Source organism: Gorilla gorilla, chromosome 14 (assembly GCF_029281585.2).
Source record: "Gorilla gorilla gorilla isolate KB3781 chromosome 14, NHGRI_mGorGor1-v2.1_pri, whole genome shotgun sequence".
Lineage (NCBI taxonomy): Eukaryota > Metazoa > Chordata > Mammalia > Primates > Hominidae > Gorilla > Gorilla gorilla.
The window spans coordinates 128276073-128293949 of NC_073238.2; the positions used below are offsets into that span (position 1 = coordinate 128276073).

Consider the following 17877-nt stretch of genomic DNA (forward strand, 5'->3'; position numbering starts at 1 on the left):
GCAGTGGCCAAAGTCCAGCTCCCTGGGTCTTGCTCTGAGGCCGGCACAGTCTTGACTGGACCAAGAGAGGGTCTGGGGAGTGCATGGCCTTGTTTCTCTAAGCACACCCTAAGGGGTTCTCCTCCCACTTGGGGCCTTGCCCCAGACCCTCCCTCCTGCCCAGGATCACTGCCCCAGGCTGGCCACATTCACCCAATGGGGGCTCTGCCCCTCACCCCAGGCCTGAGTCCTACCTCATTTATGCGGCTGCTTCAACAATGCAAGGAAGAGATTTGTAATGGGAAAGGTATTTTATTTCTTTTTGAAATTATTTCCAGCTGAATGATGTTAGTAAAAATACAGAGAGAATACAACAAATGACATTTAGTAATTTTTTCTGACTAACCCATTTTAGGGTTGTTTATATACAAAGAAGAATATGAGCAAGAAAAAATTTAATAAATAGCTGTAGCCTAGTACATAACCGAAAGACCGTAACTCCAACAGCAGAGATACCCTGAGAATAGAATAAGGAGGTGGTGCTGAGCGTGTAAAATCCCAGACAACGACCCTCCCTGAGCGAGTGTCCTGAACATGACCACATTCTCGTCGCCGTCTCGGGACCTTCCTGCCGCCTGAGTGCACCCACCTCCCGCCCGGCTGTTGTCACTTGCACCCACAGACCTGCGGCTCATAGCGGGCTTGTCGACAGCTGGAGGCACCGTAAAAACTGCAGGGAGGAGGCGGTCAACGAGTCGCTCAACTACACAAAATTAATGATGTTAACTATGAAGCTAAAATAAACATCCTGTTTTCTTTTCTTTTCTTTTTTTTTTGACAGAGTCTCGCTCTGTCACCCAGGCTGGAGTGCAGTGGCGCAATCTCGGCTCACTGCAAGCTCCACCTCCCGGGTTCACGCCATTCTCCTGTCTCAGGCTCCCGAGTAGCTGGGACTACAGGCGCCCGCCACCACGCCCGGCTAATTTTTGTATTTTTAGTAGAGATGGGGTTTCACTGTGTTAGCCAGGATGGTCTTGATCTCCTGACCTCGTGATCCGCCCGCCTCGGCCTCCCAAAGTGCTGGGATTACAGGCGTGAGCCACCGCGCCTGGCCACTTCCTTTCTTTCTTTCTTTCTTTCTTTTTTTTTTTTTAAAAAAAAACAACTTTGGGTTTTATTTAAAATGCCCGTGGGGGTGGTTAGCACACCATTCTTCTGCTATAGTTATTTCACCCCGGGAGGGTGTGGGCCTTAGCCATGTGGCAGTGATGGTTGTATCTGAAGTGTGAATACTTCCCCGCGCTATCTTCTAACCTGCGCTGTCTCAGCTTAGTGTGAACGTACGGACCGTTCTCAAATCCTCGTGAAGTCACTGGCAGTTTTTTCCTGCACACAGAGTAGCTGTGCTGTTTTTGAGCTGAGGGCAGTGTCATGCTGGGCTGCGTCTGGCACACGGAGAGGACGGGCCAGTCGAGCAGGTGGCCTCCTGGCCGCTCACAGACTCTGCGCCCGCCAGACTGTGAGGGGGCTCAGGCACGACACTTCCAGAGCTGTCATCTGGGGGAGATTCTCATCATTTTTTCCACCACTTAAAATAAAACCACTCAATGCCTTCTCCAGTGTACTCTCTGGTCTATTTAAAAATAGCAGCGCAAGTCCCACCACTTCTTATTTCTAAAGGGAACAGCCAGTGAACATATTTTTACCTCCCGTGTCTGTCATCATGTTCTTGCCACTCATTGCCTCAAATTCCAAATAGGTAAAGAGTGAGGGCCGTGCCGCTGTGCCTGGAGTGGCAGGGGCAGCCACACAGACCTGGGGGTCCCTGAGCTCCCCCAGCTCCAGGGAGGACGTCCCAGGCATGAGCAGGGGCCGCCAACAGGACTAAGAGGCCACTCTGTCAGCCTCTGCTGGACCCCTGAGCTCCTCTCTCATGGGCCTCTCCGTTTGGGTGGCTCCGAGAGGCCAACTCCAGCCCCAGCTGCAGGCTCCCAGGACTGCAGGGGCAGGGACTCTGGAGGTCCGCGTGCTTCGTGAGAGAGGGGACCCTGTCCTCCTAGCAGGGGTCCAGCGGCACCACAGCAAGGCTTCTGTGGCCAAGTACACGCCATGCTCAGCTCTGCCCTCACCCGCACCCCCGGACCATCCTGTGTGCAGCTGGGCTGCCCCGGGACCCACACGCGCGAGGGGCACCCAGTGCTCAGGAGCCTCCACACACAGCAGCTCGCACTTAGAACCCACACGCCAAGCAGAAACCCCTCGAAGTGGGCTGGGAGCACGGACCCCTGATTTATAGAGGAGGCCCCGGGGGCTCTGTGGGGGGAGCTGTGGGGACCGGCCCCCCAGAGCTCAGCACAACCCGGCCCTCCTTCCAGACACCAGCACTCGCATGTCCTAGCAGGTGAGGGTGGGTCAAACCTGCTGGATCTGAAGTTAATTGTTCGACTGGAAGGAAACCTGTACGCTCCCCGGAGCATGACGTCACGCCGCCTCCTTGGCGCTGCAGAGCCAAAGCCACTGGTGTCTGCCGGGACGGACCTTCCCTGGTAGGAGAGACCCCAGCCCCGCCGTGGGTAGGACGCGCCTGCTAAACGCCCTCTCAGAGCCGACACTGGAAAATACCTTCCTCTAAAGGAACATCCGAGTCAGAAAACAGAGGTGCTCGCAGCAGGCACCAAAGCGCCTTTGCGAACGCGTAGGGCTGTTTCAGGAAACTGCTCAGTAGCAAAGGCAGAAGATGCCAAGACACCTTCAAAAAGCAGGAATTAACTTTCCACAGGGAGGGCACCACCAAAAACAAGGGTGCGGGGCCGCAGGGCGACAGGCTGCATCGGTTCACGCTGAAAATCCAGCTGCTCCGGGGCCACTCAGGCAGCCGTGTGGCCTCACGGGTCAGGGTTTCAGAGGCCACCGAGTGGCCTGGGACGATGGATCGCGACACAGAGGTGCATGGCTCCATCATGGGGAAGAATGTGCTTTAAAATAGGTGCATGGAGGAAGAGCCTAAAAAATAGTCCAGAGTAGCAACAAAAACCATCTCGAGGCAATGTGACCACAGGTGGCTTTGATTTCCTTCTTGTGCCTCTAGACAGCATTCAAATATTCCAGCCTGAACATGCATTACCTCAGTACCTGAACAAGGCCGGAGTCGTGGGCCGTCTCGGGCCAGGGCAGGAAACACTTCCATGCTGTTCGAGAGGACGGAGGACAGACAGCGAGGCTCTCAGGTCACCGGCACCAGTGGCGCCACCCGCAGGGACTGCAGGAAAGGGCGGGCGGGCTCCCGTTCATTCTCCCAGCACCCAGTTTCCAGACGAAGCTTCCTTGGGATCCTGGCTTCCCACGGCTCTGCACTGTCCCTTTCTCAGAACTTAATGTGGGCATTTCCTGAGGCCTCTTCCTCCGGATGAGCTGGTTTCGGCCTGGGATCCCAGCGTTCCCACACCCTCTGGTGACCACCACATGGCCCAGCAGCCACACAGCACCCAGCACCCACCTGGGCGTCTGAGGCTGGAGGAAGCTCTGCCCTTTCTTTCGAGTCATGGGGGTGGGGCGGTGTGTGTCACTTTGGGCCCATGGATGGTGGGTGCCATGCGGCCACGTCAGAGCAGGGCATGGCGGGGTGTGGGCAGGGAGCAGTGGGAGGTGGCCCTGTGAGAGCTGGGGAGGCGTCCCAAAGTGCCAGCATCCTGCAGATCGAAGGAGACGCACACACCGTGCCACTGCAGGAGGTGTGAGCTCCACGCTGCAGGCTGTGTGAGAGAGGGGTGAGCCGGCGCCCCCGAGTGAAGACACAAAGAATCCTGAGGGCCTGGTGAGGCCACAGGCCCGCACCTCCCACCCCCACGGCCTTGTGGCTCTGTGGGGTGACAGGAACCCGACCCACATGTAGCTCAATCCTCCCAAGGTCAGCTTGTGAAGAAGGGAAAGAAAATTATGGAAACAGGAGTCTCTGTAGGGGATGCTCCAAGACGCATTTGGAGGCGGGAAAATGCCTGAAGTCCCTCAATGGGCGGATGTCACAGTGCTGGGCGAGCCATGGTGCGGACTCGGGGCCTCACTTTGGGAGCTCAGACGTGTCGCTGGCCCTGACGCTCATTGGTCTGAAGGACAAATCGAAGGCCCTCTGGTCACGGAAGCTCTGGGCTTTGTACTTGGCCAGGTACCTGGACCTCCCGTGATGCTCGGGCTCCGATGCCTCCATCCTGTCCTGCGGGGCCCTCTCAGCCCCAGGGTGGTCTGGGGGCCCCTCCTGGACCGGGGCCTGGGGAGTCCCGCAGCCCCCAGCCTCAGGCGTGGGCTCAGTTGGGCTCTTTCCCAGCCCCAGGGGAGAGGTGGCAATGCTCTTGCCCCTGAGGGGGCGGCTTCCTGGGGGTGGGTGCCCGGCCCTGGGCTCCCCCAGGCCACTGCCCCCCGACCGTCCACCATCCCTGGGGGCTGGGCTTCTGGACCCCCGACTCCTGTCAGCAGCATCCACTCCCTCAGCTATGCCACTAATGGGCTGCTCCCAGGCCCGAGGCACCATCCCACTTGTCAAGGCCTGTTCCCGACCCTGTTCCCAAGCCCGTTCCTGAGCCCCTTTCTGGGTCTGCCTCTGAGTCTCTATCTGGGTCTGCTCCCAGCCCTGATCCCGAGCCCGTTCCTGAGCCCCTTTCTGGGCCCGACCCTGAGCCTGTATGTGGGTCTGCTCCCGACCCTGTTCCCGAGCCCGTTCCTGAGCCCCTTTCTGGGCCTGTTCCCGAGCCCGTTCCTGAGCCCCTTTCTGGGTCTGCCTCTGAGCCTCTATCTGGGTCTGCTCCCAGCCCTGATCCCAGGCCCGTTCCTGAGCCCCTTTCTGGGCCTGTTCCCGAGCTCGTTCCTGAGCCCCTTTCTGGGCCTGACCCTGAGCCTCTATGTGGGTCTGCTCCCGACCCTGTTCCCGAGCCCGTTCCTGAGCCCCTTTCTGGGTCTGCCTCTGAGCCTCTATCTGGGTCTGCTTCCAATCCTGTTCCCGAGCCCATTCCTGAGCCCCTTTCTGGGCCTGTTCCCGAGCCCGTTCCTGAGCCCCTTTCTGGGTCTGCCTCTGAGCCTCTATCTGGGTCTGCTCCCAGCCCTGATCCCGGGCCCGTTCCTGAGCCCCTTTCTGGGCCTGTTCCCGAGCTCGTTCCTGAGCCCCTTTCTGGGCCTGACCCTGAGCCTCTATCTGGGTCCGCTCCCGACCCTGTTCCCGAGCCCGTTCCTGAGCCCCTTTCTGGGTCTGCCTCTGAGCCTCTATCTGGGTCTGCTTCCAATCCTGTTCCCGAGCCCATTCCTGAGCCCCTTTCTGGGCCTGTTCCCGAGCCCGTTCCTGAGCCCCTTTCTGGGCCTGTTCCCGAGCCCGTTCCTGAGCCCCTTTCTGGGCCTGTTCCCGAGCCCGTTCCTGAGCCCCTTTCTGGGCCTGTTCCCGAGCCTGTTCCTGAGCCCGTTCCTGAGCCCCCTTCTGGGCCTGACCCTGAGCCTCTATCTGGGTCTGCTCTTGAGCCTGTTCCTGGGCCCATTCCTGAGCCCCTTTCTGGGCCTGACCCTGAACCCGTTCCTGAGCCCCTTTCTGGGTCTGTTCCTGAGCCCATTTCTGGGTCTTTATCTGGGTCTGCCACTGGGCCTGTCCCTGAGCCTCTTCCTGGGCCCATTTCTGAACCTGTCCTTGAACCTGTTTCTGGGCCTGTCCCTGAATCTGCCCTTGAGCCCATTTCTGGGCCTGTCCCTGAACCTGTCCCTGGGTCCCACCCTGAGCCGGTTCCTGTGCCTGCCCCTGGGCCTCTATCTGGGTCTGCCACTGGGCCTGTTCTTGAGCGTGTCCCTGAACCTGTCCCCGGGCCCATTCCTGAACCTGTCCCTGGGCCTGTCCTTGGGCTGCCGGGCTTCCCGGCCCCTTGGGGTCCCCTGGAGGCACAGCTGGGTTCCTGGCAGCCCTGGTGCCCTCTCCCCACGCCGTGCTCCGCCCCCGCTCCTCCCAGGGTCCCTGCAGATGCTGCTGACCTTGGTCACTGCGCTGGCAGGCGCCCCCAACCCCAATGGCCGTCCCTTTGTCCCCAGCCAGATCCTGTGCCCACCATGTCTGAGGCTCTTTTGCTGGGTTCAGCACAACCTTCGGGCCCGACGGCGCCACCCTCTTCCCCACATCCCCGGGCTGGGGGGTCTCCTCCTGTGCCTGGTGACTCTGTTGCCTCCCCAGGTCCACCTGTGTCAGGGGACGCTCCTGGGATTCACCTGCCTGTGTCCTAGGCTCGGGGACACTGGCCCGGAGCTTTGCCTGTGTGTCACCAGCAGTAGAGGGCAGGTGTGCCTGTAGATGGGGAGGGCCCCGCTGGTGGGTGCCACCTACCCACCCCATGTCCACCTCCGCGGGAGGCACTGCAGGAAGCAGATGGTCAGGCTCCGCCCCACGGGGAAACCTGACGCCCTCCCTGCCCTTTGCCTGTGGGTTCTCAGGAGGCGACGGCGGGAGGCCAGGGCCATAGCTGGGGGACTCTGCCGCGCTCCTTGCCTGTGGCCTAGGATGATCAGAAGCAGGAATTCCAGACTCTGTGCTGAAACCCAAAAGATTTCCTTCCACAGCCACATCCTTTCTGCCTCCTACAGCTGCCGTATGTCTGCTGGCTGCCGATGTGTTTGAAATGTGTAATCGGGCCGCCTCTGGGTGCCGGGCGAGGGCCACGCCTCTCAGCAGGCTCCTCCCTGCTGCTCCACTCTTGGGCTCCAAGGATCCCCCAGGGGCCAGGAGGCCGTGGCTGTGAGGGTCTCGAGGGAGAGCCTCTCCTCTGGGGTGGCTTTCGGACAAGGCTCTGCTTCCCCGCTGGCCCAGCGTCTCTGGCTCTCCCGCTGTGCGGTCTCCAGGGCTCTGGGTGCTGCCTGGCGCTGGTGCAGGCGTGGCGCGGCTCGCAACGCTCCCTGCAGCTGCCATCGCCCCACAGGCTTTCATACCTGGTTTGGGTGGTTCATTTAATGAGGACAGTGGGTTCTCGCGAACATCACGGCTGGTGATTTCCTCGGCAGCCTTCAGGGGCTGAGAAGACTCTATTAGCGGCGGCCTTCTGCATTCCTCCAGCGCACCGGGCACAGTCGTGCCCATCGGGGTGACACCCTCAGGCCCCGTACGCCCCTTGGATGATGCCGCCAGTGACGTGGGGGCTCCTGTTGGGTTTCTCCCAGTCGGGGACGGCACTTGCTGGCTGCTGGAGGCATGGCTGGTGTTTCCCCTCAGAAGGTTTTGTGAGGCTGCAGGATCATTTGTTGCGGAGCCCTTGTTCTGCATTGATATTTCATTAGATTCCGGCAACGGATGCTTCACATCTCTGAGCTCAGAGGTCCTCTCTCCTGAAATATCGTCAGGATTCCTGGGACCATGTGAATTCTCAAAGCTGCCTTTGTTTTCCTTCCCGCCAGCAGGATCTGTCTGGAGTCTCTGTGTCAGAAGTGTCTCTGGGACACTGTGGTTGGCGCCCACAGCCCCTCTTGCTGCTGCCAGACGCGGAGCTGCCAGTGGCCCCTGCAGCGAAGAGGCGCCGAGTACCGCCTGCATCCCTGAAAGCTTGCTCAGTTCCACTGGGGCTCGGTGACCCCTTCTGTTCTCAGTCACGGTGGGAAATTCTGTGTGGGCATTTTCAACCACATTCTCTCCTCCAAAAATACAAGGTTTGTTTTCACCACTTGACGTATTTTGCAGCCTGGTGGGAGGGGCTGGCATTTCATGGACAACTGGAATTTGGACAGTTATCCGTGGAGGCTCCGTGGCAGGCTGTGTTCTCCGAGCAGCCTGGACCAATGGAGCGTTCAGGGGTGGGATGTGCTCCGGCACCTTCTGTTCTGGGAAATACTTCTGGGTGGCAAAGAGGGGGTCTCTCCCTGGGTCTGGGAAGCCTGCTCCTTCCCTTTCATCCTCTGAGCTGCAAACAGTCATGGTGATTTCAGGGCCCTCCCCTGCACTCTTGCCTAGGGGCCCAGAAGACCACGTGAGCCTGGCTCCCCTCACCTCCTGGACGCCTCCTGCGGTGCTCTCTGCGGTGGGGTCTGCCGTCCCATCACCTCCGGCTGATCCGGTGCCCCAAGGGCTGGCCGGTCCCAGTGGGGATGATGCAGGCACAAGGCCAGGAAGGACTCCACCTGTGCAGGGAGCACAAGAGGAGGCCAGCGAGGGGATAGCGTGGCCGTCCCTCCAAGCCATCACCTGGGGTGTCACGGGCTTCGAGGGCCTTGGCTGTCTTTGGGGCTCCTCCTCCAGGGGCCCCTTTCCCACTGCTTTGTTCCCACTGGGCCCCGTCTCCCTGGCACTAGGGGGCATGCTGGCTTCTCCTCTGGGTGGACGCCTTGCCTCCGAGTGGCTGATTTTGGTGCAGTGGGACAGCCAGCTCCTGGGGCCACAGACGACCGTGGCGATGCTGAGGGCCGGCAGGGGCTCAGCCGTGCAGGCCAGAAAGCGGGCAGGGGGCATCTTGACGCAGGTGCTGGCCATGGTGGCCGTGTGCAGCACGCGCACCTCCGGCCGGTGCATCCTCCTCCTCTGCAGGTTCCTCTTCTTCCGCTCCTGTGTGTGCAGCCTCAGCGCACTGGCCTCGGAGCACAGGCAGCTGTTCTGCTCGAACTTCTCCCGCAGCTTGGACAGCACCGAGCTCTTGCCCATGATCTTCGGCAAGAGGCCCCTGGCGGCTTTGGGCCGCTCCGCAGGGGGCTTCTCGCGTGCTTCTTTCTCCTTCGCCTCCTTCTCCTCGGCGGCCAAGAATATCTTCAGGATGTTTTTCACGGTGCTCTTCCCAGCCGGGTGGCCCCAGCGGGGCTTCTCGCTGAGGCAGGGCTTTGGGGCCGGCTCCTTGGTCTTCTCCAGGAGCTTGTTGATGGTGGCACCCACGAGGCCCCCACCCGGCCCCTGCTTGTCCTTAGAGATCAGCCGGCCCACCTCCCTGGTCCTCTTGAGGTAGCGCTCCCGGCCAGTGCCCAGGAACTTGGCCTGCAGGAGCTGGAAGCGCGTGGGCCGCTGGGTGGCCTCCTGGGTCTGGGGCTGGTGGCTGGGCCTGCTCCCCCCGGCCTCTGTCCCCGGGGGCCGGTCTGCGCGGCCCGTGACGTAGAGCAGCAGGCTGCTGAGGATGGAGTGGGCGGCCGGGTCACAGGCCAGCTTGCCCATCTTCTTCTTCAGGGTTTGGGCGTCCACAGACATGACGTCACTGCAGGTCTTGCTGCTCTTCCGGCTGCAGAGAAAAAGGAATCATCACCTACTTCATCATCATTTTTCTCCAAGATGACTCTATAGAACATTTATCATGGGGCAATCCCACCTTTTCAGGGGCCCCAAAAGTCTGGTAGGGAGAAAAAGAGATTAGGAGCCCGGAGCTGTGGCTTCTGGGCTGTCCCTGCTGTTAATTCGGGGTTGTCAGGGATGCCAAAGCTTTTCTGGGTCACTGTTTCCTGTTAAATGGCAGGAACTTCTGACACACGCTCCTCCTAAGGGCATTGAGGAGTTGACGTTGAACAGTTTTGTGAAAGCGTTTGGAAAACCACTTTGCATATGCAACATATTAAAAAAAATTTTTAATGAACATACTTTGCTTGTATGGTAGGTAAAAAAGCACATATAAAGAAGTGTCTATTCTCTGTGTGGACTGTGTATGTCTCTACCTTTAAGTATGAAAGATAAAATTAACAGCATAGTTAAATTCTGCCATGATCCCAGGGACCTGGGTCCCTACAGCAGAGACTGAAGATTCAGCAAACCGCTCAGGCTTGGGGTGGGCGGAGAAGGCAGAAAGAGTTTCCTCACAAGCTCCTGGGCAGGAACCAGCACTGCAGTGGGCAGTGCCCACCAGGAGCAGGGGAGGAGCGGGTTGCAGAGAGGAGGGTAGGAGGGGGTTGTAGAGAGGAGGGGAGGAGGGGGCTGCAGAGAGGAAGGGAGGAGAGAGCTGCAGAGAGGAAGGGAGGAGGGGGCTGCAGAGAGGAGGGAAAGATGGGGCTACTGAAAGGAGGGGAGGAGCGGGTTGCAGAGAGGAGGGGAGGTTGCAGAGAGGAAGGAAAGAGGGGGCTGCAGAGAGGAGGGAGGAGGGCTGGGATCACTTGGCTGGGTCTCCGGAACCCCTTTCAAAATGGCTTAGAGGAGCCACTGAGGCTGGGGGCTGCCGCCCTTTCCCAGTGAGATGTTTTTCTGCAGGTCCACCAGGGATTCCTTCCCACCAGCCCAGCTTTCAAAGAGACGGGACCAAATGGGTCTTGGCTGGAGAGACAGGGTCTTTGTGATTTGATGGTGTTTTCTGAGCCTGGGTCCGGGGTAAGTTCTGCTCCTGAGCAGCCGTGACCACAGGAGCAAAGCTGGAAGGTCTCCCCATCTGTGGCAGGGGGTGGAGCCGTCTCTGACCTCCCCAGATGGTGATTTTGGGTAGACGCACCCAGAATCTTAGCTGTCACACCTGTTAGTCATTCATTCTAAGGAGGTCATCAGGGATGAGGAACAGAGACTCGAGTATTACAGGAAAAGTCGCCTTCACGGTGCCGTTTATAATGTTGAAAAATCTAGAGCATCCTCGATGTCCAACTCCAGGGCGGCCGCACAATGGCACGTCCACGTTTGTGGGAGAAGAGTCGGCGGCCGGATGCGGCTGGTGACGTGGTGCCAAGTGAAAAGCTCACTCTAACCCGATTGTTTTTAAGAAGCTGAGGCTGGGCGCCGTGGCTCACGCCTGTAATCTCAGCGTGATTTGGGAGGCCGAGGCTGGCAGATCACGAGGTCAGGAGATCGAGACCATCCTGGATAACACGGTGAAACCCCGTCTCTACTAAAGATACAAAAAAAAATTAGCTGGGCACGGTGGCGGGCGCCTGTAGTCCCAGCTACTTGGGAGGCTGAGGCAGGAGAATGGCGTGAACCCAGGAGGCAGAGCTTGCAGTGAGCCGAGATCGCACCACTGCACTCCAGCCTGAGCGACAGAGCGAGACTCCGTCTCAAAAACAAAAAAAAAGGAAGAAGCTGAGCAGGCTGAAAACAGACCGGAAGGAAATGTGTGAACATACTTCTCTTTTTGTGTTTGTCTGCATTTTTCCAAAAGAGAGAGCTCTGTTTTGAAGCCATGGATGGATTTCCTTGTTAAAAGCTGTTGCCAAGCAGCCCTGATGGAGGAGGTGACAGCGGCTGACCACATGACCAAGTAGCCGTGTTGCCGTGGGCACGCGATGACACAGGGCCAGGACGGACCCCACACGGAGGAGTGGCAGGGCCGCAGATGGAACACAGGACTCCGCTTCCCCCACCTCCCCGAGACGCCTTCCTCGCCCGGTTCAGTGAGTTCACGTGGAGAGAGTGTGCTGTTCACCCCCAAACCCCGGTGGGCATCAGTGGATCAAGAGGCCTTGCTGAGACCTGGATTTTGGGGCCGCACTACCAACGCCTCTGATCCACGGTCTGGGGAGGGGCCTGGGAATCTGCATTTTAACGAGTCCCTGGTGATTCCGAGGCCGCTGGTCCGGGGACCCCACTCGGAACCACTGAGGCAGACGGTGCTCCTTCCAAACCTGCCGAGGATGAGACATTTACACGAAAACTAAACTCGGAACCTGCTGCAAGGCCACAGTGTGCTGCGAGCTGGGACGACTGTAAAAATAAACTAATCCAAGGAGCAGCTGTGCGTCCTGCTGCCAGGCACGCCCTCGTTCTGAGTCATTGGAGCCCACCCAGGAAGGAGCCGCTGTGTCCCTATGGCTGGTAAAGTGATCCCGGGCGGCCCCAGAACTGCCCCAGCCAGAGGCGGCCCCAGAACTGCCCCAGCCAGAGGCCGCCCACACCCCCCTGAACCCAGAGTCAACAGGCGCACCCTCAACTGTGCCATGGGGATGGGGAGGGCAGAGGAACAGGCCGACCTCGGGGCTGGGGGACCAGCCTGGGGGCATTGTGCTCCCTCTGAAGGCTGCACCCCCAGCGAAGGGTCAGCGGCCCTACCTGCCTTCCGCTGGGCGTCTCTGGGCACGTCCCCTCTGCTATGACTTGGCGGCCCGTGGAGGGCTGCGCTGCCTTCACCCGAGGAGGCTGAACTTCTCAGAGCCTGTCACACGTTTTGTCCCCGCTCTGGGCATTTCAGTTGTCTTAATGACTTTGCAGGTGAGTCATTCGGATGACTGAACCATGCTGACTGCTTGCGGTGGGGACATTCTGATCATCTGAATAAAGGCCACCAGGCTCAGCCCCGTGTGACGTCAATCCGCCCCTTCCCACATCCCTCGCTGATGGCTTCTGAGCCCCACCGTCCAAATAGAAAGATGAAAAACAGAGCTGGAATTAAACCAGCTCATCCTCCTGCCTTGTTAGGAGGCGAGTTTGGATGAAGAGAGTAATGGAGCTCCAGGCTGATTTCTAAATTCCCATTGCCCTGGCCTCAGGTGGTGGGCAGCTTGGTGACGGGACCATTCCCCACACTCGGAGCCCCTTGTCGAGGCTGAGCGTCTGTTCTGGGTGGTGGGGCCGTGTCAGTGGATCCTCATAGGTTGGACTTGCCGCATGTCCTCCTTATGAGTCATAGTGGCTCAAAATCCAGTTTCGCTCTTCCACCGCACATCTAAGTCTGTAACCACTTACGAGGTCAGGGTGTCATCAAGACCTGGCCAGCAACCAGCGGTGAGCGTGGAGGACGTACTTGGCCACCCGGTCCAGCCCTTCAGCTGTCACAGCCGGCTTTCACCCCGCAGCGTGACATCCCGCAGCGTGATCATCTGAGACACGTTTTCACTCACAGAGATCAGGATGCTCTTCTGGGTTTATTGGCTGAGGATTAGGGGATTCGGCCAGAGCTAGAAAGTCCTCTTTGGGGTGAGCCCCGCCTTGCTGAGGTGTCCTCAGCCATGGACCTGTGGCTGTTGGAGGCGTCCGCGGTTCAGGGTGACACCCTTGGGCGGGAGCGAGAGGGGTTTCCACAGCCCCCTTCACAGAGCCTTTGTGTTTTGCAATCATCATTAACCAAGTTCCTCCCTGGGTCTGGCCTGGCCACTCCCCTGCTCCCTGCTGTCCTGCCATTCCCCTGGGCTGCCCCTTCTCATCACAAAGTCCTGCGCCCACCGCCCACTGTTGCGCTCACCCTCTCTCGTCCCCGCCCCTCGTGATAGCCCCAGAGGTGCTGCTGTCTTTGGGTTCCTTGAACCTGCGGGTGGTTCCTTCTTCCGGGGTCTACTCCCGGCTCAGCATGTTCTGTGCTCTGGGCTTCACTGGTTGGGGGATTCTGGGAGCCCCCGGCTCAGCGTGTGCTGCTGCTGCTGGCACGTCCCGGGTGACTACTGTCACAGCACTATAATTTGCTTTTTTTTTGGGACGGAGTCTCGCTCTGTCGCCCAGGCTGGAGTGCAGTGGCGCGATCTCGACTCACTGCAAGCTCCGCCTCCCGGGTTCACGCCATTCTCCTGCCTCAGCCTCTGGAGTAGCTGGGACTACAGGCGCCCGCCACCACGCCCGGCTAATTTTTTGTATTTTTTAGTAGAGACGGGGTTTCAGGCGTTAGCCAGGATGGTCTCGATCTCCTGACCTTGTAATCCGCCTGCCTTGGCCTCCCAAAGTGCTGGGATTACAGGCGTGAGCCACCGCGCCCGGTCCACAGCACTATAATTTTCTAAGATCCGAGTGCACTTTTAAACAAGTCACCTCTGTTTTTGCCCAGCTCCCCACTAGAGCAGAGCCCCTCCATGGGCGGGACCCCTGTTGGTTCTGGTCTCTACTTTCCGGAGTCCAGAGCAGCGGTGGGCACAGCCGGGCGGGCTGGCAGCAGACCCGTGGGTGGCGAACAGCCCCCGTGGAGACTTGGTTCACCCACCGCCAACAGTGCCCTGCGGAGGCTCAGTTCACCCACCTCCAGCAGCGCCCCCTGGAGGCTCAGTTCACCCACCGCCAGTAGCGCCCCCTGGAGGCTCAGTTCACCCACCGCCAACAGCGCCCCCCGGAGGCTCAGTTCACCCACCGCCAGCAGCGCCCCCTGGAGGCTCAGTTCACCCACCGCCAGCAGCGCCCCACAGAGCTTGGTTCACCCACCGCCAGCAGCGCCCCGCGGAGGCTCAGTTCACCCACCGCCAGTAGCGCCCCCTGGAGGCTCAGTTCACCCACCGCCAACAGCGCCCCCCGGAGGCTCGGTTCACCCACCGCCAGCAGCGCCCCCTGGAGGCTCGGTTCACCCACTGCACAACCCCGTTTCTCTCCTCGCCACCCCCTTTTCTGCCAGCTCCAGCCTCCACCCTGTTTGTCCACTCCACGCCCAACCTCGCTGTGCCCTTCAGCCTGGAACAGCCTCGCTGCCTCCCTGACGAGCTCCTATTCATCCTTCACAACCCGGCTCAGATGCCCCCACCTCAGGGAGCCTTTCCCAGAGGCCCAGCTCTGTGAGCCCCACGGTGACCCACACAGACCTCTGTGTCCCCACAAAGGGGAACAGCATGGACGCCAGGAACGCCCCCAAGTCATGGACTGAGAGGGGGGCCCAGGACTTTCGGCGACTCCCGCGCGGGGCTCTGCGCGTCTCCCGAGGCGCCCTGTGATCGGGGGCTTCACTTGCTGTGAAGGTGGGCCTCCCGCCCTTTCCCACCCCTGCTGCACACCTTGCTGCTGAGTGAACGCGTCCTCATGCGCCGGAGCCAGTGCTGCCCCTTGGGCCGTCAGCCCTGCCCCTCAAAGCCTCCTGCAAAGGCCCCTGGTCAGAGCTGCGCTGGTGGAGTCTGGGCTGCCCTGTGTGACCGCTGCCCGCCCAGCAGTGCGGGGCGAGACCAGGCCTCCCTCAGCGTCCCCTCAGCACTTGGACAAGCTGCAGAACCCACAGGGAATGGAATGTCTTCCTCCCAGGGGCCAATATAAACAGCAGGGTGCCCGGCTTTCCTAATTTAGTTGTTGGCTCTGGCCAGCCAGAGAGGTCGTTTGAAAATACAGTGAGACTAGAGGCCATCACAGCGCAGGAGACACACCCAGGCCCACCTTGACATGGACAGCAGCCCCCATTGGCAGGTTCTTTGCTGGGGACCTTCTGGCCAGCAGGACCTGGAGGTCACTGTTCTGCCCAGTCAGTGGCTGTGCTGGGCTCACCCGAGCCTGGCCCTGCTCGGAGAGCCCTCAGGCAGGGAACACCCTCAGCTGCAGTTTCCTCCTCTGAGAGAAGGGCAGGGCCGGTTTCACGTGGCAGCTGGGCCTGCAACTGTCTCGCTGTTCCAGGAGCCTGCTCAGAACACAGACCAGCCTCAGCCATGTCACACACATCCCTGTGCCAGCCTCCACATGTTTCTGACAGGGACACTTGGATGCCCTCGGCCAACAGCGCTTAGAAAACATGTCCTGGGCCTCCATCAACACCAGAGGCCTGCCCTGCCATTTCCTGCCCCTCTGCGGATGAGCCTGGAGCCGCCCCCCCTTCCTCCCCTTGGCAGCTTGGCCTCCACCCTCCCTGCCCTCAGTCCCCAGCCTCCCTGCCCTCTGCAGCTCAGTCCCGGCCTCCCCGATATGCTCTCAGGGCACTACGGGCCTGTCTGGGGGCACACATCCTGGCTGTGGCTCCATCTGTGCCTGTGGAACTGCTCTTGTCGCTGTGGTGCCAATGCTCCTCTTCCAGGGGCAGGGCCACGTGCCTCTGCACATCTCCCTGAGAGCGCTGAGCGGGGGTCTTCTGTTTTGTTTTTTTTTTTTTTTTTTAGATGGAGTCTCTCTCTGTCACTCAGGCTGGAGTGCGATGGCGTGATCTCGGCTCACTGCAAGCTCCGCCTCCCGGGTTCAAGCCATTCTCCTGCCTCAGCCTCCCAAGTAGCTGGGATTACAGGGGCCTGCTACCACGCCCAGCTAATTTTTGTATATTTTTAGAGATGAGGTTTCACCATGTTGGCTAGGCTGGTTTCGAACTCCTGACCTCATGATCCATGCCCCTCAGCCTCCCAAAGTGCTGGGATTACAGGCATGAGCCACCATGCCCAGCTCAGCCTCTTCTGTTTTTATGGCTGCTTGTTCTGTGCCCATTTTCCCCTGAAGCCATGAAGATCAGGGAGGGCGACACCTCCCTAGGTAGCCAGCGCCCAGCAACCCCCTGGGGCAGGTGAGGAGAGGGGAGGGGCCGTTTAGCAGCTGCGGTGGCAGAGTCCCTTCCACAGCTCATGGACAGAGACACTGGGGCTGCACCTTTGGGCTCCTGGGGTTCTTGCTGGTCAGCCTAGAGGGATGAGAGCCCTTCTGGAGACGCGGACCTGCCAGTGTCTGGGCGGGGAAGGGTGAGAAACGCCTGCCTGTGATGTGGTCCCCAAGCAGAGTGTGGACCTGGAAAGGGTTTAACCAAAGGCATTGAATAAGTGGCCTCCATGGCCCAGCTGCTCTACTGATGACAGGAAACGTTCTGCCCAGAGGCCAGCCAGGCGTGGGCTCAGTGGCCGGCTCCAGGCGACCAGGCAGGGTCCACTGAATTAGTGTTATAAAAAGAGAAGGGCTGGGTGCGGTGGCTCATGCCTGTAATCCCAGCACTTTGGGAGGCTGAGGCAGGCGGATCACGAGGTCAGGAGTTCGAGGCCAGTCTGGCCAACACGGTGAAACCGCATCTCCACTAAAAACACAAAAATTAGCTGGGCACAGTGGTGTGCACCTGTAGTCCCAGCTACTCAGGAGGCTAAGGCAGGAGAATCACTTGAACCCGGGAAGCAGAGGTTGCAGTGAGCTGAGATCATGCCACTTCACTCCAGCCTGGGTGACAGAGTGAGACTCCATCTCAAAAAAAAGAGAGAGAGAAGCAAGCTCCTCTCCTTAGTAGTTTTTTTTAAATTGGTTTTAAATAACACAGATCCCTTTAAGTTGAGGCTCCTAATATTTTACAAATAAATCTATACTTGATCTTAGCCCAAAGGCTGAGGAGAGATTACTAAAGAATCTAATATTAGATTTATGAAAAAGAAAATCTAACCCCAAGGGATGAGTATTTTCTAAAAATCCTGGAAGGCCAGGGGCCCGGCTGGGATCCCGTGGGGTGGCCGAGAGTGGCCCTCAGGCGGCGGCGGAGCTGATCTGGCCAATCCCCTCCCCAGCAGCTTCTGAGCATCATTGCAACGGTCACCGTCCATCTAGTAAAGCCGAGAACAAGTGTTTGCTAACTGCTCCCTGTTGATTTTTTGTAACTAGGTGGGGAATAGTTCAGACTGCACTAATGAATCAGCTGGAGAACCTGAGTATCTGTATTTCCTGGAAATAAATCTGGCTAATGATCGATGTGGACTTTTGGGCTAGGATACCCCAAGACCTTGACCTGAACATCTTTTTGTGAACTACATAAGATCTTATATGTGACTGACTTAGCTGGGACCCACAAAGGGGCGTCTGGTAAACCGGCAGTGACCAGCGAAGGGATGTCTAGTCGGCCGGCTGTGACTGATAATGGGGTCACTGTCCATCCCAGGCTGACTGAGGCCATGAGCGCTGGATGCTCTTCCAGGCCTGAGACATGAGTAAGTCAGCAGAGGGTTCCAGGGACCTTGCCTGCCACCTAATTACAGCAACTGCCTGGGGCCCCTCAGTACCTGTGGGACATACAGGGTGTCGGGTTAGTGAGCTTCTGTCACCAATTTGTGCTACAAACATATAGATCATAAAGGAAACGGATGAAACAGTAGGCACAATTTCTAACACATAATAAAAACACAATATAGTATATTCTATTGCAACAGGATGCTGTTATGTTGGATAATAGCGTTACTGGAGGTTAAATTCCGATTTTGAATGAGCAAACAGTGGTTACAGAAGAGCCTGTCTTTTCTGAGGAATTTCATCTGAAATATTTATGGTGAGAGGATACAGGGTCGGCAGGTTATTCTCAAACGGTTCAGAAACAATTGTGTGTGCGTGCGCATATGTGCGAGTGTGTGCGTGCGAATGCACGCGTGTGTGCGGTGAGAGACGAGGGAAAATATTAATGGCTGCTG

The 17877-nt window shown here is 58.8% G+C and overlaps 1 protein-coding gene across 11 annotated transcripts in view; it reads right to left on the reverse strand.

Annotated features, from left to right (window-relative positions):
• Positions 1 to 790: 790 nt before the first annotated feature.
• Positions 791 to 17877, reverse strand: part of ADPRHL1 (ADP-ribosylhydrolase like 1) — a 55326-nt gene continuing 38239 nt past the window's right edge. For all 11 annotated transcript variants that reach the window (XM_055360247.2, XM_063697587.1, XM_063697593.1 and 8 more), the window contains one exon: positions 791 to 9179. In XM_055360247.2, the coding sequence (XP_055216222.2) occupies positions 4037 to 9179 (5143 nt within the window). In that variant the 3' untranslated portion in view covers positions 791 to 4036. The remainder of the gene's footprint in view (positions 9180 to 17877) is intronic.